The sequence below is a fragment of the Podarcis muralis genome, chromosome 12 (assembly GCF_964188315.1).
Source record: "Podarcis muralis chromosome 12, rPodMur119.hap1.1, whole genome shotgun sequence".
Classification (NCBI taxonomy): Eukaryota; Metazoa; Chordata; class Lepidosauria; order Squamata; family Lacertidae; genus Podarcis; species Podarcis muralis.
The window spans coordinates 53,337,141-53,359,743 of NC_135666.1; the positions used below are offsets into that span (position 1 = coordinate 53,337,141).

A 22,603-nucleotide genomic window follows, 5' to 3' on the forward strand; every position below is an offset into this window, starting at 1 on the left:
ATCTTGATAAACAAAGATGCTCTCTCATGGGGAGGTTTCAAGATGTTTCCCCTTCCAAAGTGTCACTATTTTGTGGGTGAGGTTCAATCGCATATCGGCTAATTCCGGTTGTGCAAGTGGTTCTGATGCTCTTGTGCAGTAAAGCCACACACACACACACCCCAAAAAAGGACATTTTGTGGTAAGGGAAATGATAGAGAAAGACACTGGATGGTGTGGGCAGTTCCTTGATACTGCATAACCTCCACACAAACAAATCAGGATGAAAGCTGAATAAACGGCGGACATTGGATAACGCCTCTCAAACATTGTGCAAATGGATCTGAATGAATGCTCAATAAACAGTGGGTATTCTATAGCATCTCTGCAAACTCTGTGGATGAATGCCCAATACACAGGTTGTAAGTGCATTCAGTTGAATGCACATTAAAATCCCCTTCTGGTTATGCCTGTTACGTTAATTGCCCAAACATCTGAAGAGAAACAGCTGGTGCAACCTAGGGATGTTGGGGGCAGGACTTGGGTGCCCCCCAGTTTAAAACCCCCCCCCCAGTTCATGTGAACACCTGCGCACAACTTTTGTCTTAAAGAACCACATCCTAGGCTTGTTTTCTCTTCACAAGGCTGAAAGCGCTTTGCATCTTTCTACTTTGAATTCCTTGCACATGCAATAAACAAACTTGACATTGAAGGCTTTCATAGAAAACTAGGGGTTTTCCACCTCTCCTCTCTTGCCATAAACCTGGTCTGTATGCTTGATAAGGTTGGCTTCAATGAAATTCAAATGGGTAAGGATTTGAATAGTTACCCAACGAACAGGTAGCGATTTGAAAAAGACTTGGGATAGGTGGAGCAGGAGGCGTCCTTCCTGCAGTCTGGAATTCCCATGGCATTTAAACAAACCTAATGTGAGGTTGTTGATGCAAATTAGCAATCTTTCATGCAACCTTGTTATCCCTCGTCATGTAAACAAGCTCTAAAGTAGCTGTTTTATTAACTACTGTCATCAGGTTATTCCACCATCCTCAGGAGCTTTTGAGACACAGTTTGAATTCCTGAGTCAATCCATATATATATATATATATATATATATATATGAGTGTCAGCGGCAGCTCAGGAGATATCCTTTGCTTGATGTAGATAAGCTTTTAAATGGCATTGGGAAATGGAGCATTATTCATACCTAACATGCACACTGCTTTATTAATGAGGCCCGTTTCAGTAAAGTCAACCATTCTGAATGGAAAGCAAAATACTGCTGACCTGGTGCACATGCCAATTAGGCACAGACTTCACGGGAGTAAAATGCTCGACTCTGGCTGACGTACTCTTTAGGGCTATTTTTTTAATAGAAATAGGATAGCAATCCTTTTGTGCATTGAGGGGTGGGGTGGGTTTGTTATGATAAGGCAAGCCGTAACCTCGGTCACAGCAAAATGATGGGGATGCTGTTGAAAATGGTTATGAATCTTATATACATGACTTCCACAGTTCTTCCCCTCCTCAATTAATCCACACAAGAACCATGAGTGGGGATTTGAACCCTGGTCTCCGAGCTCCTAGTCCATGAGTAGGCAAACTAAGGCCCGGGGGCCATATCTGGCCCAATCGCCTTCTAAATCCGGCCCCTGGACAGTCCGGGAATCAGCATGTTTTTACATGAGTAGAATGTGTCCTTTTATTTAAAATGCATTTCTGGGTTATTTGTGGGGCATAGGAATTCATTCATACTTTTTTTCAAAATATAGTCCGGCCCCCCACAAGATCTGAGGGACAGTGGACCGGCCCCCAGCTGAAAAAGTTTGCTGACCCCTGTACCTAGTCTCACACTCTAACACTGCACCATGCTGGTCTAACAATCTGACTCAGTATAAAGCAGCTTGCTATGTTCCTATGTTCTTAATTAGAAGAGATCAAAGCAATGAAGATTTGGACACTGTTCTAAACACCTTCCTATGAAGATGGAGACCTAATTCATACATTACCAAAATGGCTTTCTTATGGGCCGGATCCTGTATCATTCAGGTAGTGCTTGCACTATTAAGGTAAAGGGACCCCTGACCATTAGGTCCAGTCGTGGACAACTCTGGGGTTGCGGCGCTCATCTCGCTTTATTGGCCGAGGGAGCCTCCAGGTCATGTGGCCAGCATGACTAAGCCACTTCTGGTGAACCAGAGCAGCGCACGGAAACACCGTTTATCTTCCTGCCGGAGCGGTCCCTGTTTATCTACTTGCACTTTGACGTGCTTTCAAACTGCTAGGTGGGCAGGAGCAGGGACCGAGCAACGGGAGCTCACCCCGTCACGGGGATTTGAACCGCCAACCTTCTGATCGGCAGGCCCTAGGCTCAGTGGTTTAACCCACAGCACCACCCATCCCTGTTTGCACTATTAGTTGCCACTTAAAGCTGATGCTTAAAGCTGATGCCATGAAGAAGTGGTAAGTCACCCCTTGCATGCATGTGACAGATACACCCAAACACAACACAGCTTTCATTTTAAACTGGGTTAACATTACATGGTCCTCATAGACAAAACAGTGGCTCTAAAGTTCATTTGTTTATATTAATTAAATTTGTATACCATCCTTCCTCTGAAGTTCCCAGGGCGATTCACAACAGAAAAAAAATACAAAATGAGAATACAAAAGATATAATAAAACAGAAACAAACTGATAACCACACACACATTTAAAAAAGCCATAGAATGTTAATCAGGAGAATGCCTGACCGAATATAAATGTTTTCCCCTAATGAAGGCACCAGGCAAGTCTCCCTGGGGAGAGCATTCCACAAATGGGGAGCCACCACAGAAAAAGCCTTGTTCTCGTGTTGCCACCCTCCAGATCTCTCGTGGAGGAGGCACACAAAGAAGTGTTTACATAAGGTAACATAGTACTCACTGTTATGTGATCCCATTTATCAGTTGCCATGTATCTCATTAAACCTCTGTTTGTTTGGGCAGTGGGGATCTCGGGTTTTTCTACAGAGCTTTATAGAAAACAGGGATGAGGTTTGCTTGTACGTTTCCCTTCAGCCTTGTTGAAAAGTTTGAAAAAGTGGCAGGAGGGGAGCTTTGAAACTAGCCAGACTGCCGGGTTCCCTTGTGGGCTTTATGGTAAATCACAAAATAGTTTCACAGGACTTGACTGCTGTGCATGTTTTCACCAGCTCACTGCAATTAAGCTCATTTTTCAGTGAGGTGTTTTGTTTTCTCCAAATGACAAGCATACCTAATTCCCTGGGACCCACGTAGCCAAGTTCTAATCCAGGCATTGGCAAACTCGGCCCTCCAGATGTTTGGGGACTACAATTCCCATCATCCCTGACCACTGGTCCTGTTAGCTAGGGGTGATGGGAGTTGTAGTCCCAAAACATCTGGAGGGCCGAGTTTGCCTGTGCCTGTTCTAATCTGTCTCTCTTGCCTCCTCACTCTGTAGTCTTTATTCTTTTCTTTTTCTCACGCAGTGGGCATGGATGGATCCCTTGCAGAAAACAAAATTCCAAGTTCATGTCTTGTCAAGTGTCACGGAGCCTATAAAGAAGATGGATAGCCCTTTTTTAAATAGGAGAGGGATGTTTTATATGTGATTCTAGGCCTGCAGAGAACTGCCAGGCGCAGTAGATGCCAAAGACTTGGCTGTTCTTTCTTACTTTTTTAAAAACTGAGTCACGTATTCAAGAAAAACAAATTGATGCTTCTGCCTTGCTATGAGCAAGGGGAAATCTATCTCTGCTGAATGTTTGCTGCCCAGTACTTAATGTTTGACAAAGAAGCAGCTTTTCTTTCTTCAGTTGTAACCTTTCTTTATTTCCCAGACATTCATACTAACAAACCCTGAAACAATTATTCCTATTGTTTTTGTTGGTTGTTGCTTAGTACCAAATACTAAATAGATTAAGCAAGGTACAGGCACTAAAGCAGTATATACCATTCCCATGAAAATTGGATACGGGCAGAGAGAGTTTTAAGCGACTAGCATATAGCAAGGCATGCAAGTCCTTTCCAGAGGAGGTTGGTGGCAGAGCAAAGTCCAATTAATGAATGTTGAAGAAGGAAGCTTATATTTCTTTAATTTGGTATAAAGTAATATATGCTACTTCTATTTTTTTCCTATACTATGTCCCTACCAGCTTCTAAGAGACAATTCATTTAGCTGGGGGTTATTGTTGCTCCAAATCCTACAAAAAGTGAGATTCGTAGATCAGCCAAATTGTTGTTTGAGATGATGGCCTACATTGTCTCTTTGAAGACTGAATGTTTCTTTCCTAACTACTTGAGAACAGAACGCAGCCTTAAAATAAGGATAAGCATGTGGACAGGAGGTGCAATAATAGCAGTGGAGGGATATTCAGAATCAACCCAAAATGTGAAATGCTTCCGCAACAGATACAGAAAGTGTGTCGCTTCTTAAAGGAGAAGGGTTAGACCAGATTATGAAAATTCATCTCCCACCCACCATGATTTTAGTTTTGCCATGGTAAACATTTCAGATTCAAATCTATAACTTTTTGCCGTTAGGCTTGGATGTAGGATTTGGAGAAACCCGACTGTGCTGTGAGCACGTTATCTTTAGCAGTTTCCAGGCATGGGCTTAATACTGGAAATGGGTCGTGCAAGTATCACAAGCAGGTCATTTGCAACAGGGTTTTGCTTTTAACTTAGCAGCTTTCCCCCAGAAAGAGTAAATCTGGATGGGTAAATGGGTGTGCAGGAATACAGACTGGCATTTTTTTATGCCAACAGCCATCATGTGGATTCTACAAAAATTTGTACGCATGAGGAGCACCCAGCACACAACACATGCCCATGTGGAAGCCACTTTCATTGTTAGAGATATTTCCCACCCCTCTTCCTCCTGTTTTAATACAGTTGTTACTTTGCTTCACTTGCCCCTATTCCCTGGGTTTGGTGGAACTCATCCACATCCAAGAAGAAGAAAACCAAGATGCTAGCAAAGACGGAATCAATATAAACAACTCTATGTTGGTGTGCCTTAAAGGTAAAGGTAAAGGTACCCCTGCCCGTACGGGCCAGTCTTGCCAGACTCTGGGGTTGTGCGCTCATCTCACTCTATAGGCCGGGAGCCAGCGCTGTCCGCAGACACTTCCGGGTCACGTGGCCAGCGTGACAAGCTGCATCTGGCGAGCCAGCGCAGCACACGGAACGCCGTTTACCTTCCCGCTGGTAAGCGGTCCCTATTTATCTACTTGCACCCGGGGGTGCTTTCGAACTGCTAGGTTGGCAGGCGCTGGGACAGAATGACGGGAGCGCACCCCGCCGCGGGGATTCGAACCACCGACCTTTTGATCGGCAAGTCCTAGGCGCTGAGGCTTTTACCCACAGCGCCACCCGCATCCCTGTATGTTGGTGTGCCATAGTACACATTAACTATACAAAGTGGCTCAGGAACCTGAATTAAGTATCTCAGTCAGTTTCAGCGACTCTTAGCACTAAACTCAGATTTCTGATAACACAAGAGCGAAATGTGCTACCAGGGGCATAAAATTACAGACATATATAAATTAAATCCTGTTCTCCATCCTACTTTACTCCTCCCCTGAAAACCTTACTTTGAGAGAATTTCCATCAGTGTCCTTAAAAGTTCTGCCTCCCTTCTTAGCAACAGACCCCTTTATAGTAATGACTGCTCTGCTGCTCTGTGTTTTCAAGTGATAGTCCCTTTGGCTTCAGCTCCTGACCTCCATGGGATTATTGGCAGCAGAGCCAAATAAGCAATCTTGCTCCGCGTAGCTTGTATGAGGATCGGCTCATCCTCACCGCCAGAAACGCCAGTTGCAGGATGTACCTGCTCAGACGCGGCTCCTTGTTCAGATCTGATTCAGAACTCAGTCTCTTAGCAACTTCACGACAAAAACGCTTGGACTCTAGTCCTCTGCCCAAGTTGCAAGAAAAGGTGAAGGAACTAGAAATGAGTAAACACAAATCAACACCTTCGGAACTATACAAAGAAAGGGCAAATGTGGAAAATAAATGGGTGGTAGGGAAGAAATTTAATTCAGGTTGCATTTAATGGTGAATCAATCTAATTTGCATTTTATGAATCAATGCACGAACTGAAACAAAATCATCCTTTGACATTTGCACTTCTCCAAATTCTTCAGTGCTGTTCTCCAGACAAGTAATGTGTGTAAAAATGCATACAGTGGTACCCCGCAAGACGAACGCCTCGCGAGACGAAAAACTCGCAAAACGAAAGGTTTTTTCGTTTTCGAGTTGCCTCGCAAGACGAATTTCCCTATGGGCTTGCTTCGCAAAACGAAGCTTGCCCCGGGGACAGCGGGTCTTCTCTTTTGAAGCAAGGGGCGGCGGGGAGATCGCTTCTCCCCACCGCCCCTTGCTTCAAAAGAGGTCCGGGGGCAGCGGGAAGCGCTTCCCGCTGCCCCCGGACCTCTTTTGAAGCAAGCGGCTGCGCTTCTCTACGCAGCCGCTTGCTTCAAAAGAGGTCCCGGACCTCTTTGAAGCAAGCGGCTGCGGGGAGATCGCTTTTCTCCGCAGCCGCTTCCTTCAAAAGAGGTCCCGGACCCCTTTTGAAGCAAGCGGGTGCGGGGAGATCGCTTCTCTACGCAGCTGCTTGCTTCAAAAGAGGTCCCGGACCCCTTTTGAAGCAAGCGGCTGCGGGGAGATCGCTTTTCTACGCAGCCGCTTGCTTCAAAAGAGGTCCCGGACCTCTTTTGAAGCAAGCGGCTGCGGGGAGATCGCTTTTCTCCGCAGCCGCTTCCTTCAAAAGAGGTCCCGGACCCCTTTTGAAGCAAGCGGCTGCGGGGAGATCGCTTCTCTACGCAGCCGCTTGCTTCAAAAGAGGTCCCGGACCTCTTTTGAAGCAAGCGGCTGCGGGGAGATCGCTTTTCTCCGCAGCCGCTTCCTTCAAAAGAGGTCCCGGACCCCTTTTGAAGCAAGCGGCTGCGGGGAGATCGCATTTCTCCGCAGCCGCTTCTTTCAAAAGAGGTCCCGGACCCCTTTTGAAGCAAGCGGCTGCGGGGAGATCGCTTTTCTCCGCAGCCGCTTGCTTCAAAAGAGGTCCCGGACCCCTTTTGAAGCAAGCGGCTGCGGGGAGATCGCTTTTCTCCGCAGCCGCTTCCTTCAAAAGAGGTCCCGGACCCCTTTTGAAGCAAGCGGCTGCGGGGAGATCGCTTTTCTCCGCAGCCGCTTGCTTCAAATGAGGTCCCGGACCCCTTTTGAAGCAAGCGGCTGCGGGGAGATCGCTTCTCTCCGCAGCCGCTTCCTTCAAAAGAGGTCCCAGACCCCTTTTGAAGCAAGCGGCTGCGGGGAGATCGCTTCTCTCCGCAGCCGCTTGCTTCAAAAGAGGTCCAGGGAACACCTGCCCCAGCCACCCCGCTTCGGAACGCTGCTCCGAAGCGGGGCTGTGGGGCGGGAACCTCTCCCCCCGCCGCCGGGCATCGGAACGATGCCCCGATGCCGGGCGGTGGGGCGGGAACCTCGCACCCTGCCGCCGGGCATCGGAACGAGGTCCTGGACCTCTTCTGAAGGCAGGCGGTGGCAAAAGTCTTTGCTCCCCCCGCCTGCCTTCCCGGGACAGCGGAGACTTCTCCGCTGCCCCGGGCGATCTTAAAATGCTGGCGGGTGGGAGCGAAGCGTTCGCTGCCGACCCCCAGCATTTTAAAATCTCCCCGGGGCAGCGGAGACTTCGCTCCCGCCCGCCAGCATTTTAAAATCGCCCCGGGACAGCAGGGGCTTTTAAAATGCTGGCGGTCGGCAGCAAAGACCTCCTGTCCCCGGAGCTTGCAGGGCGGGAGGTGGGAAGAAGGGCTTTTCTTCCCACCGCCAGCCTTCAGAACAGCCTTCTGAAGGCTGGCAGTGGGAAAAAAGCCCTTGTCCCCCCTCCCCCAGCCTTCAGAAGAGGTCGGGGGACAGACTGTCCCCGGACCTGGTCTGAAGGCGGTTTCCCTAGGAACGCATTAATTGATTTTCAATGCATTCCTATGGGAAACCGTGCATCGCAAGACGAAAAACTCGCAAGACGAAGAGAATTGCGGAACGAATTAATTTCGTCTTGCGAGGCACCACTGTATCTTAGGAGTAATGCCCCAAATGCATATATTTGTGAGAATAAAAATAAGTTATACAGTGGTACCTTGGGTTAAGAGCTTAATTCGTTCCGGAGGTCTGTTCTTAACTTGAAACTGTTCTTAACCTGAAGCACCACTTTAGCCAATGGGGCCTCCTGCTGCCGCTGGCCGCCACTGCAGAGTTTCTGTTCTCATCCTGAAGCAAAGTTCTTAACCCAAGGTAATATTTCTGGGTTAGCGGAGTCTGTAACCTGAAGCGTATGTAACCCGAGGTACCACTGTATTAGAGAGAAGTGATTTGGGGGGGAAATGAGTATGTTAGGCAAAAATGCATACAAAACTGTGTATATTAGGAAAGAGTCACTCTTAATTGCTGGTGAATTTTCATTAGATTAAAAAGAATAATGATTCAGAAACTGATCTGAAAAGTGGAGAAATGAACTTAAGACTGGGAGAATAAGAAACTGAGAGAAACCAAAATGGCCTTCAGATATAATGGTAGTATTCAGCTTGACTGCATTAGACTACATTCTTAATCTCACGCACTACTGTTGTATTAATATTAGGGCTTCCCCGTCTTTTAGGATACACTGTGGACACATAGGTACCGTATTTTTCGCCCTATAGGACGCACCGGCCCATAGGACGCACCTAGATTTAGGGGGGGAATTATTCCCCCCCCCCCCAGGCATGGGGCTGGGGCAGGGGAAGCTCGGGCTTCCCCCGACGCCAGCCCCCAGAACAGGACCCAGAGCGATGCCGAAGCTGCGTGCAGCTTTGGCATCGCTCTGGGAGCTTGTGGGGCTGGAGGAGGGCGAAGCCCTCCGCCAGCCTTCTAACCAAGTCGGGGGACAGCGGGAAAGACACGCTGCACCTCCCGCTGTCCCCAGAGTTTGCGGGGCTGGCGACGGGGAGGAGCAGGCTTCCCCCCCCCCCCCCCGCCAGCCTTCTAACCAAGTCGGGGGACAGCGGGAAAGGCGCGCTGCGCCTCCCCGCTGTCCCCCGAGCTTGTGGGGCTGGCGGTGGGGCTCTCCTGAAGCCTGGAGAGCGAGAGGGGTCGGTGCGCACCAACCCCTCTCGCTCTCCAGGCTTCAGCGAAAGCCTGCATTCGCCCCATAGGACGCACACACATTTCCCCTTCATTTTTGAAGGGGGAAAAGTGTGTCCTATAGGGCGAAAAATACGGTAGTTAAAACAACACACAGCCCATAGACCAATTCAAATTGTTTTCTTTAGTGTAGTTTTGTGAACTACACCAGTGTACTTGGAATGCTTGAGGGCTAAGCATGCAGGACCAATGGCTGGCTGTTCACATTAGTAATATATAACAGACCTGTTAACTGTAGTTGGATTGCTTCAGTGAGTTAGATGAAGAAGTCTGTTTTGCTCTTAGAAAGCCTAGGCCAGTCTTCCCCCAGTTGGTGCCTCCCTGGTGTTTTAGACTACAAATCTCTTCAGCACATGCTTGATCTTACCAAATTTATCTTATGGACGGACATAAGAGCAAGACATGTGTAGATAACAGGGGAGCCGACTTGGGCCCCAGGTTAAGGGTGCCCAGTGTGCACAATGTCATGACCTCATGTTGCAACGTGACGTCACGACGTCACATGCCCCCCAGCCTCGGAACCTGACTTCCAATGGCACTCGCAAGACCTCAGAAAGCCTCTCCAAGGTCTTGCAATATCTCAGAGGTGACTCCCAGTGCTTCACAACAAAAAATTTGTGGGTGCTAAGACACCCAGACTTCCCTATAGTTGGCACCCCCTGATAGTTAAGGAAGCCCTTTAGATAACTTGGTCCAGAATAATTTTGAGCTCCTTTTATCTTAGCTACCTTAGATGAAACGCAAAATGTTATAAAGCACAAACATGAGCCTCAGAAGCTGGGCCATAATAATAATAATAATAATAATAATAATAATAATAATAATAATAATTTTATTATTTATACCCCAACCATCTGGCTGATTTTCCCCAGCCACTCTGGGCGGCTTCCAACTCTGGGCTTGCCCTTTCCTCCCATTTAGCAGGGCAGCCCCTGGTGCCGGCAGTCCTGCTGCTTCCTGCCCAACTGGCAAGGCTCTTCACTTCCTCACTTTCTAGAGGACTTTGCTGGAACTGCCACCTCTAAAGCAGACACAAAAGCAAATTGTAAAGGGGGCATAATCTGTACTACAAGTAAGCATTAATTTGGGGTTTGTTTTCTTTTGTTTAATGCAAGCAACAGCAAAAACAAGCACCTTATCGTTCTCTCTGGTCATGCATTTGCTCTCATTTCACATCCTTGAAAAAGCACACAGAGAGTGCGAGCTGACCTAAGACAACGAGTAAAAATGACTCATAAAGGGGATTGTGTACAGAGTATCTTTTATGCAAACAGTTAGAAAGGAAGCGCTACGGAGTGGAGAATTAACACTCTCCCACTTTAATCTCTAGGTAGCAGCCCTTTTCCCTTCAAAGTGCAAGTAAAGGGCAAATGAGATGATACCCTCATAAGCCCTCCTGGAAACAACAATAGGCACATACTATGGGGTTATGTACATCCTTGTTGTTTGGTTTAGACTGCAATATCCTCTGACTTATGCACAAGGTTGCAAAGGAAAAGGAGTCACAGGTTGCAGGGTGGGAAACACTACAGTGGATGCTCGGGTTGCGAACTTGATCCGTGCGGAATGCACATTTGCAACCCGCAGATTTTGTAACCCGCAGCGGCGCATCTGCGCACTTGCAGGTTGCGATTCAGTGCTTCCGCACATGCGCAAAGCACGATTTAGCGCTTCTGATTCCGGGTCATGTGGCTAGCATGACTAAGTTTTTTGCAGATAAAGTCGCTCAGATTCAGAAGGAGATAGACTCCACCGTGGGAGCAGGGCCAGGGTGGGAGAGTGCTAGAGTTCTGTCTGGTCCTGTTACATGGGATCAATTCCAATCTGTTACCTCCGAGGATGTGGACAGGCTGCTTGGACAAGTGAAACCGACCACCTGTCTCCTGGATCCTTGCCCATCCTGGCTGATAAAAGCGAGCCGGGAAGGGCTGGGCGATGGGCTCTGCGGGGTGGTGAATGCTTCCCTCTATGAGGGAGCCTTCCCAGACCCGCTGAAAGAGGCGGTCATTAAACCGCTTCTTAAAAAAAACATCTTTAGACCCAGCCAATTTGGCCAACTATCGCCCAGTCTCAAATTTACCATTCTTGGGCAAGGTGATTGAGCGGGTGGTTGCCAGACAACTCCAAGCACGCCTGGAGGATGCGGACCATTTGGATCCCTTCCAATCGGGATTCAGACCTCACCATGGGACTGAAACTGCCTTGGTCGCGCTGGTTGATGATCTCCGGCGGGCTAGGGACAAAGGTGAGAGCTGTTTCCTAGTTCTGCTGGATCTCTCAGCGGCCTTTGACACCATCAACCATAACATCCTTCTGGACCGTCTAGAGGGGCTGGGAGCTGGGGGCACTGTTATACGGTGGTTCCGCTCCTTTCTCCTGGGCCGTGTCCAGAAAGTGGTGGTGGGGGATGAGTGTTCAGACCCCTGGGCTCTCACTTGTGGGGTGCCTCAGGGTTCCGTCCTCTCCCCCATGCTTTTTAATATCTATATGAAGCCGCTGGGAGAGATCATCAGGGGGTTTGGGCTGGGTGTTCATCAGTATGCAGATGACACCCAGCTCTACCTCTCCTTTAAATCAGAACCAGTGAAGGCGGTGAAGGTCCTGTGTGAGTGCCTGGAGGCTGTTGGAGGATGGATGGCGGCTAACAGATTGAGGCTGAATCCTGACAAGACAGAAGTACTGTTTTTGGGGGACAGGGGGCGGGCAGGTGTGGGGGATTCCCTGGTCCTGACTGTGCCCCTGAAGGACCAGGTGCGCAGCCTGGGAGTCATTTTGGACTCACAGCTGTCCATGGAGGCACAGGTTAATTCTGTGTCCAGGGCAGCTGTCTACCAGCTCCACCTGGTACGCAGGCTAAGACCCTACCTGCCCGCAGACTGTCTTGCCAGAGTGGTGCATGCTCTAGTTATCTCCCGCTTGGACTACTGCAACGCGCTCTACGTGGGGCTACCTTTGAAGGTGACCCGGAAACTGCAATTAATCCAGAATGCGGCCGCTAGACTGGTGACTGGGAGTGGCCGCCGGGACCACATAACACCAGTTCTGAGAGATCTGCATTGGCTCCCAGTACGTTTCCGAGCACAATTCAAAGTGTTGGTGCTGACCTTTAAAGCCCTAAACGGCCTCGGTCCAGTATATCTGAAGGAGCGTCTCCACCCCCATCGTTCAGCCCGGACACTGAGATCCAGCGCCGAGGGCCTTCTGGCGGTTCCCTCATTGCGAGAAGTAAGGTTACAGGGAACCAGGCAGAGGGCCTTCTCGGTAGTGGCTCCTGCCCTGTGGAACGCCCTCCCAGCAGATGTCAAAGCAATAAACAACTATTTTACTTTTAAAAGTCATCTGAAGGCAGCCCTCTTTAGGGAAGTTTTTAATGTTTGATGCTGTACTGTTTTTAATATTCAGTTGGAAGCCGCCCAGAGTGGCTGGGGAAACCCAGCCAGATGGGCGGGGTATAAATAATAAATTATTATTATTATTATTATTATTATAAGCCGCTTCTGGCGAACCAGAGCAGCGCACGGAAACACCGTTTACCTTCCCACCGGAGTGGTACCTATTTATCTACATGCACTTTGACATGCTTTCGAACTGCTAGGTTGGCAGGGACCAAGCAACGGGAGCTCACCCCATTGCGGGGATTCAAACCGCCGACCTTCTGATCAGCAAGTCCTAGGCTCTGTGGTGTAAACTATGGAGTTGTGGCATTCATCTCACTGTTCAGGCCAAGGGAGCTGGCGTTGGTCCACAGACAGCTTTCCAGGTCTTGTGGCCAGCATGACTAAACCACTTCTGGCACAAGGGAACACCATGACAGAAGCAAGAGCGCATGGAAACACCATTTACCTTCCTTGCACTGGTATGCTTTCGAACTGCTAGGTTGGCAGAAGCTGGGACAGAGCAACCCGCCGTGCAGATTAGAACCACTGACCTTCCAATCGGCAAGCCCAAGAGGCTTAATGGTTTAGACCACAGCGCCACCTGCGTCCCTTAAGGTCCTGCAATGATTTTTCTGGAAGGCCTCCCCCACCCCTCATGCCTGCCCACTGTCAAGTAGCATGGCTCAGTAGAAGTATTGGTTACAGCTGCAGTGGCCAGCCACATTCCTGACAGTGAAGTACCCATCGGAAAAGAACCTGCACCCCAAGAGTAACCCCGCTCTGCCCCTTAGCTGCCCAGCTGCAGCAATTTTGGGAGCTCTGGCTGCTAGTACTACTGGATCACTTGAGTTCAATCAGCTGTGAGAATGGGATGGAGCTCATCTATCGACCTCTATTTTCAATCTTGGCAGGAAAAAGATCTAGGTTACAAATCACTGCTCTACCTTTCAGGCAAGACCAGAGGTAATAGTAGTTTATATGTCAGTTCTGGAATGCTCTTGCATTTCTTTCCCCCGTATAAAGGCGATTTAGTCCTTGGTGGTGACGACCTGGCATTTTCAATCAGTCCTGATAGCTTAAAATGTGCCCTTCTTATGTATTTCCAGTTCCTGGCGCTTTTTCAGATCCGGAGTTGAGGTCTCCAAATTCTTAAGAAGTTCCAGGAAGTGAAATTTCTAATCTGGTTATGTTGTATAGTGTAAACACAAAATTTTAAGGAGTACATTGGATACATGCTCTCTTCTTCTGTCAAGAGCGCCTTTCAGTTGTTCAAAATCCACACGTAACAGACATTTATGGCAGGCTCCAGCCCTCACCATTGCACATTGAGTAGAACTCTGCACATGGATTAGGGTGGAGCCTCAGTTTCCTCCCCCAGCCTCTCTCTCTCTCACACACATGCGCCATTATTCACAGATATTGAAGTCAGTGCGATGAACTCAGCTGGATGACTGGGTCTTGGGAGGAATGTGAAATCCATAGTTTCCAATTTTATTTCTTTTATTTTTAAAAAAACCATAGCAGATTTTCAGAGCCAGTGCCAACACATCGTTGTTTGCTTGGGCAAAAATGTCAAAGGAGACGCTGCAGTGTTGCGTGTACAAACTAAGGGGACATTTCTGAACTTTAATGGTCACTTGGCCTGTGTCTCAGAACAAGCCACATGGCTAACCATTATCACTTTATGGGCTGTATGACATCATTTCCCCATAGAATTACTATGACATCAGAGCAAACATGTTTATATGACTTCCTGTTATAACAATTAAAATGTTTTTGATGAACGCTAGAAGGATGTTTGAAAGGAAATGGTTTGGCTTTAGTATAAATGTTTATAGGATTAGGTAAGAATATAATCGATATGAGAAATTAGTAAAAATAAGTTTAAAGTTTTGAATTTTAAGGTTTTTCTTCTTTATGGTATAAGATAATGATGAAAATAGATTAGGACAATGAAAGATTAAGATAAGGAAAGTGGGAAAGGATTTGCTGAATCAACAAATTGAATTGGAATACAAAAAAGGGAGAGGCGAGGAAGTCTGGGAAATAAGTAAATGAAAGTTAAGTGAAAGAAGGTGGAATTGTTTTTAATCACTGTTTTATTTTTGTATTTTGCTTTTGTGTCCCCCCCCCCTCTTTTTTCTTTTTATACTTTTGTAACTCTTTGAAAATTTCAATAAATATGTTTGGAAAAAAATTAATAAAATGTTTTATTCTACTTGTGTTCCATGATCCTATATTTGGTCTTAAACATAAAAAATGCTCTGAGGTATAATTATTATTATTATTATTATTATTATTATTATTATTATTATTTACTTATACCATCTGGCCAGGCCTCCCCAGCCACTCTGAGCAGCTCCCAACAGAATATTAAAAACATGATAAAACATCAAACATTAAAAACTTTCCCCAAAAAGACTGCCTTCAGATGTTTTCTAAAAGTCAGGTAGTTGTTTATTTCCTTGACATCTGATGGGAGGGTGTTCCACAGGATGGGTGCCATTACCAAGGTTAAACTTAGAGATGCCCCCCCCCCCTTAAACTGACAATTCAGATCATCAGCTTTCCATATGCAAGCTGTAGATGGTTTCAGAATGCCTACCAGGTGCGGGTATCTAACCTTGTCACTCAAGTGATTGCAACAGCAGAAGGATGAATTACACAAAATGAGAAGGTGGCCTTCTGAGCTACACTAGCAAACTACAGCTAATCAGAGCACAGTGGGACATCAGCTCTCTTGAGGTTTCCTGAGCTTCATCCTTCCTAAAAAAAATTATTCAACTTCAAGCCAAGGAATCCAGCTCTTTCTCAGATTTCTATTTGGGGTTTTTGCTGAATGGAAGCCATTGGCATTTCAATGCATTTTGGTGTGAGGAAAGTTCTGCTCTGGAATAGCCCTACCCAATACTGGTCCAGGTCACATGTAACACTAGGTCAAAGCAGGACTTAGTGCAAATAAGCAAACATGAGAGAAGACCACAGTCACTCCATGGGTTCTGCTAATGCCATTCTTCTGTGAGGTCAGCCATGATTTGGCTTAGCATTACATCCAGATCCAAGCTTCTCCACACAAACCATGAGCAGTGAGCCATAAGACAAACCTTGGTTCTTCTGGAGCAAAATCAATCGTAAGCCCAGATTCAGATATGAAACCACAGAGCACGTCCGCTGTAGGACAGGACAGAGAACAAATCACGCTGCAATCTTCTCTCTAGGAACTGCATCTTTTCTCATTCCCACTAAACCCTGGTTTGACTTAGCACTGGGACACTACAGTGTTTTCCTTATAGTTTTGCTGGCAGGTTGGTGGAAGCTACCTCTTTGATCACAGGTGAACCATAGGTGAGAATGGAATGAGTTTGCTGCTTTCCTATTAAAGTAGGGGTGAAAAAATGTTGTTGAACTTCCAACTTGAATCAGCCCAGCCTGCAAGGTCGATAGCTCCTGTTATAAAACAGCTGTGTGCTTTATTTGATCAACTTCTGCTCCTTGGTTGTTTTGGAAATACACTGCTGTGATCTGCTTTTTGCTCTGGTGTGTGAGTCTGGGGGCAGGGAATGTTTGAAGCTTCCTTATAGCATCTGGCTTCCTCCTGTAGCACGGCTTGTATCTTTGTACCTGTTTTCCTAAGTGTACTCATTGTCTGATAAGTTTGGTTCAGCTTTTGCCTGCTTGGTCTGCACAATATCAACTGTGTCAAATGAGCTAATATCAGTTAGCAGGTCTAAAGCAGAGGCCTCACAGTGAACTGATCTAGAATGCTATTCAGGCCCGTTCTGTGATTACCTTTAAATCTTACCCATTTTTTCTTCTTTTAAAAAAAATCTTACATTTACTTTTAGTTTTACATGAAGCTAATTCTGCTGTCTCCTGTGTGTTACTCTCAGGTAGGCAGCACTCAGGAAACCCACCCAGATGGGCGGGATATAAATAATAAATTATTTTTATTTTTATTTTTTTATTTTCATTTTATTTTATGTTATTTTTTATTTTTATTTTTATTGACTGGGGAAAGCAACCTTAAAGTAACTCACAGGCAGGCTGGCTGGAGCTGATGGGAGTTATAGTTCAAAACTTCTGAAGGGCTCCAGATTGGCTACATGTATAATACTTTCCATCCATATTTTAATCCAGTGCTGTGCTAGACACATTTTCCCCAACTGAGTGCAGTGTGACTTACTGCTTGTAAGGTGTGCTTAGGATTGCAGGCTAAGTTTCTGTCTGAATAAGCCTTGACCTCAAATTGAAGTGCTTCACCGTCCCATGTGTGCATTGGAATTCATGCAGAACTTGGGTACAAATAGGTTTTGCCATTCACTTTGCTGGAGTGAGCAGTTCTGTGTATGCATGACTTTGTGCAGGAGAGCTTTGAAGGTACCACAGAACCACTGGCTAATTTTGAATGAGCCAGAATGAGCACCACTGAACCTTGGGTTTGCATGCTCTCCACTCCCCTCACTTTCTCTAGTGTAGCCAAGAAGAGGCATCTGGAATCTCACACTTCCACCTTTGTTACTTTTGTCCAAACCAGCAAACTATTGTTAAGTACAGTTTGGTTGAAACAGACAACTTCAAACCATGGTTTATGCATCTGGTTTGGTTAACCAGACCATAGTTAGCATTAACCACAGTTTCTTGGTTCAAAGGTCACAACCAGCAATGATTAAGGAAAAGCAGAAACAAAATATTGCCAATTCCTCACAACTGCCCCAGAAGAGGAAAAGAGAAGCACACGACCCCATGGTTTGCTGCAGCTCTTTTCCTAGTCATTCGCATCACACTAAACTATAGTTTAAAACTGGCTTCCAGATACTTTGGACTACAGTTCCCATCTGTCCTGGTCAGCATGGTCAAGAATGATGGAGTTGAGCCCAAAACATATGGAGGGTGCCAAAATGAGGAATCCTGGTTTAGAGTGGTGGCCAAACAGGGCCTTAGTGTGTCTAAAAGGGATAGGTGAGTTGGAGTAACATTGGTGTATCAACAATTACTTTAAATTGGAAATGCTTTAGTTTCCATAGTAATAAACTGTTTACCTGACACATTTCAAGCTTGCAGATAAATGTTGGTGTGGATTTTATTATTATTGTTATTGTTATTGTTATTGTTATTATTGCAATGCAAGATTCAGATTATTTTGCATGCATCTCAGGAAAGCTTAAAGAAAATAATGTCCTATCACTCAGAGGAGGGTGGACATTTAGCTGGCAATGGCTATAGAAATTTTTCAATGCTGCGTTTTCACTCTAAAAATCCAGTAAACAAAGCTGGCTTCTGTGTGGGGGGAAAGAAGGAAAAGAAATGAGTGGGTGATTGAATCCAATTTTCTTAATACCTTTCATTATTTATAATGCGTGAAATGTTATATCAATTTCATCGGAACAAACAAAATGAATAAAATGAGGGGGTTTGACTTTAAATGTATTTGTTTTGAGGATGCAGTGGGTGAGAAATTTAGACTGAGTTTGTTTCCTAATGGTTTGATATTTGGACATTTTAAAATCATAACAAGCGGTGGTTCCTGTGAAGATTTATGGAAAAATCTGTTCTGGTTATTTGATTCCAGATGACGGCTTCCAACGTTAGTGGTTGCTTAAACATGAACACTGTGGCCACTGAGCTTTCCCCCAAATAAGTGCTTTCCTCTTATGATTATTATTACTTACACTCTACCCACTAGACCACACTGACTATATCATACACACACACACACACACAGAGAGAGAGAGAGAGAGAGAGAGAGAGAGAGAGAGAGAGAGAGAGAATATGACTTGGATATCTCCACTAGCGTTTCCTTTTAGAGTTCTTTTGCAGTGTGAAAATTCCTTCCTCTGTGGGATCTGTACTTTGTCACAAATGTGAGTCAAAACTAAGGTAGGGAGTGGGTGGCACTGTGGCCGAAACCACTGAGCCCTTTGGGCTTGCCGATCAGAAGGTCGGCAGATTGAATCCGCGTGACGGTGTGAGCTCCCGTTGCTCAGTCCAGCTCCTGCCAACCTGACAGCTTGAAAGCATACCAACATGAGTAGATAAATAGGTACCGCTACAGTGGGAAGGTAAATGGTGTTCCCATGCGCCAGAAGCGGTTTAGCCATTCTGTCCCTCAGACCTGGAAAACTGTACTGCGGCAAATGTTGGCTCCCTCTGCCTGAAGCGAGATGATCGCCACACTCCATAGTCAGGTTTGCCTGGACTTAACTGTCCAGGGGTCCTTTGCCTTTACCTTCTTTACCAAGGTAGTGGAAGTTGATGGCAGGCTAGTGTGGTGGCTTGGTGTAAGCATGGTGTTCTGCTGTCTGAATTCAATCCTCTGCAAAGTTGGAAATAGAGTCCTCCCTTGTTTTCTGAAGCATAGGCTGCCTTGCTTACTTGCACATTGTTGAAGCAGCACAGCAGGAGGAAGCAAAGCCACATCTTTATTCACTGCCTGCCAATAATTCTGCTTGATCGCAGCTTTATCATTCCAAGATTGGTAAGCGACTCACTAGAACCCCACATTTTATTTTGTTAATAATTTAAAAAGGGAAACTTCTGCCTGGGGCGCATAAGTTCAAAGTGTGACTGATGTGCGTCGCAGAGGAAAGCAAACCAGAAGAAAAATGACCAGGAAATATTATGAGCTTTCAAAACTTGATGATTTTTCTAGGATGGCAAGTCACGGGATTTATTTATCTATTTTTAATAGCAACCTTGGTAATAACATTTATTTATTTATTTAAAGCCTTTCCAGCCCATCTCATTCCATGCTGCAGACAGCTTAACAACCAAAACTGAAATCAAAACATTCCCTATTAAGGACAGCGAGTTAGAAAAGGAGAACGAGAACCAGAAGCAAATGTAATTCCCATCTTCGCCGATTTGCTCATCACTTTGAATTTGTATAAAGGTAAAGGGACCCCGACCATTAGGTCCAGTCGTGGCCGACTCTGGGGTTGTGGCACTCATCTCGCTTTATTGGCCGAGGGAGCCGGCGTACAGCTTCCGGGTCATGTGGCCAGCATGACTAAGCCGCTTCTGGCGAACCAGAGCAGCGCACGGAAACGCTGTTTACCTTCCTGCCGGAGTGGTACCTATTTATCTACTTGCACTGGTGTGCTTTCGAACTGCTAGGTTGGCAGGAGCAGGGACCGAGCAACGGGAGCTCACCCCGTCACGGGGATTTGAACCGCCGACCTTCTGATCGGCAAGTCCTAGACTCTGTGGTTTAACCCACAGCGCCACCTGCATCCCTTTAATTTGCATACCGCCTTTCTATCTTACAATACTCAAAGCGGTTTACAAGCTGAAGAAACAAAGAATGTACACCTTATAACAATCTAATGCAATACAAAAATGTGATAATAAAACAGCTTTAAAATAAGCAATCTACATCAAATAAAAGTAACATTCAACAATCATTAGAATAGTATAGAATAATAATATCACCATATAAAAATTAAACAGAAACCCACTCTTAACAATTACAATAAATAATTTCAAAACTACGATCAATAAAACAGTGGCAAGCCGCAGTGCATAAAATAATAGAAGAAGAAGAGGAGTTTGGATTTGATATCCCACCTTTCACTCCTTTTAAGGAGTCTCAAAGCAGCTAACATTCTCCTTTCCCTTCCTCCCCCACAACAAACACTCTGTGAAGTGAGTGGGGCTGAGAGACTTCAAGAAGTGTGACTGGCCCAAGGTCACCCAGCAGCTGCATGTGGAGGAGTGGAGACGCGAACCTGGTTCCCCAGATTACGAGTCTACCACTCTTAACCCACTACACCAATTCTGGGATAGTCCACAACCACCCAAAGGAGTTCAGTCCACTGCCAAACAGCTCTTACAGTCAGAAAGCCATGACAGATGGGGCTGATGAGAATTGTAGTCCAAAATAGCTGGAGGGCACCGGTTGGCAAAGGCTGGCCTAAAGTAGTGGGAAGGATTACTCTGATAGAAGCTATTGCGAATATTAATCCATAGTCCATTTGCCCTGGTCCTCCTTTTGTGCCCAGACACAACCTAGCCTTTTTGTACATTCGGGCAAATGGCTTCTGTGGAATTAATTAGCAAATCATGTTATGTCTGAAACTGAGTTTATAGCATTAAATTAGTTTCTCGGGGCCTATTGCTGAGCCAGCAAGAGGGTTGTTATTTAGAAAAACAAGCACTTAGTTGTACTGCTTAGTTTCGCTCCCTGGTAGAAGAAGAATAATGTTTACCATTTAATTAACCTCATGTGGCATGGTGGGAATGGATGGCAAATCAATAATGAATGTCATTACAGTCACCTTGTGCAACTGCAATTCTGGTTTTCAAACGAGGGGGAATGATAATGAGTCTTGATTTCTGCAGGAGCACTTTCAGTGGTAGGCAGGTGATTAGTTATGAAGCTCAGCGCTCCCACTGGAGGAATGAAGAAAGCTGGCTGCAAAACTCTCTGAGAAGACGAGCCAAGGGACTGGAAACACAAGATGGAGGACACTGTTTATTGGCTTGTCCTGTTATTTATTTTCATCTCAAAAATCCTTAAATTAAGAACTCAGTGGTGCTTGTGTGTTTAGGAAGGGAGTTAATGGGTGTGGGATGCAGTAAACAGCAATTTTGCATGTGACCAAAATGTGTCTCTTCCCGTACTTGTGAACACATGTGACACAGGAAGTTGTCTTAACTCAGTAAGACCATTGGTCCTTCTCTTGCTCAGGGTTGTCCACACTGCCTGGCAGCAGATCTCCAAGGTTTCAGTCAAGAGTCTCTCCTAGGAATCAAACCTGGGACCTTCTGCATGCAAAGCAATGCTCTACTACTGAACTATGGCCTTTCCCCTGTGACTTCAGAGGTGGCCATCATTACCTGCTTGAAGTCATTTTGTCATGGAGAAGCATGACAAAATGGTGCAGGTTCTATTTCTGGCTATGTGTGGCCTCTCCCACAATAGGAAAAAACCCAAATAATATAAAGAGCAAAGTCCAACAAAATCATCCTGTTGAAAAGAATGGGAACTGCACAAGAGGAGACGACTCCCATGGATTTCACTATAACTTGCACAGGGAACTTCCCATCGGAGTGTGTCACTTAAATCATAGTAACCATTTCTAAATAGGCACATATGCAATGCATTGTTGGGGCAATGCAAAGCTGCTCATCGGTCTGGATTGTATTCAAATTCCAGTAACTGGAATTACGTTCATTGTATGCAACTAAGGTCAGCAAGAATTGCATGTCATTAGGAATCTGATCATACTATGAGCTTTGCTATTTGAACAATGTTTTGTCGCATTGCAGCTCCAGAAACTGAAACGATCGCTGTCTTTCAAGACCAAAAGTTTACGGAATAAAAGTGCAGACAACTTTTTCCAGCGGACAAACAGTGACATGAAGTTGCAGGTAGATTTGCTATCAGAAATCAGCCCCAGAACTGGCCAGCTCTCAGCCTCTGAAAGTCAGACATCTACTCCCACCATAGTCCAACACCAACAGGAAAGCAACAAGACTCACGTTTTCCAGGAGCACATATTCAAAAAACCTACGTTCTGTGACATCTGCAACCACATGATTGTAGGTAAGAATGGTTTTGCTTCTTCCCAAGCACCTAATGTACAATGGTATTTTCCAGCATGTGATAAAGAAAACTCGGGCTGATTATTTGAATCTTTTAAAATGTGCATGCAAGACCTCTAGGCAAAATTTTGTCCAAAGGATCCATTTCCTTTTATGTATTTATCATGATAGAAGGGTTTGTTGACCCTTGAGAATTCCAGAGCTCTGAATCTTATAAGTGTGCAGAATAATATAAATAGGAATCAAATAACTATGTAAGCTTTTCATTATAATATCACATCCAAGGCTTAAGCAGCAAATGCTATCAGTCTGAAATGATTGCAAGCCTTTGGACCCAATCAAGCAGTTTGCACCAATTAAGATGTCACTTGAAAGCTTAGGCCTGTAGACAATATTTATGCAGTTTAATTTTCAGAAACATTCATGAAATTTAGAAATGAAATTTCTCAGATGCCTGGCTAGCCCACACTTCTGTGACATCAGAGCATTCTAGACTAATAAGAGGTGTAATATTTATTTATTATG

General features: G+C 45.6%; 1 protein-coding gene across 1 annotated transcript in view; it reads left to right on the forward strand.

Annotated features, from left to right (window-relative positions):
• The window catches only part of STAC (SH3 and cysteine rich domain), a 77,119-nt gene that overhangs the window by 13,342 nt on the left and 41,174 nt on the right, over nucleotides 1–22,603 (forward strand). The window contains exon 2 of the mRNA XM_077916475.1: nucleotides 21,803–22,079. Coding sequence (XP_077772601.1) covers nucleotides 21,803–22,079 — 277 coding nt within the window. The remainder of the gene's footprint in view (nucleotides 1–21,802; nucleotides 22,080–22,603) is intronic.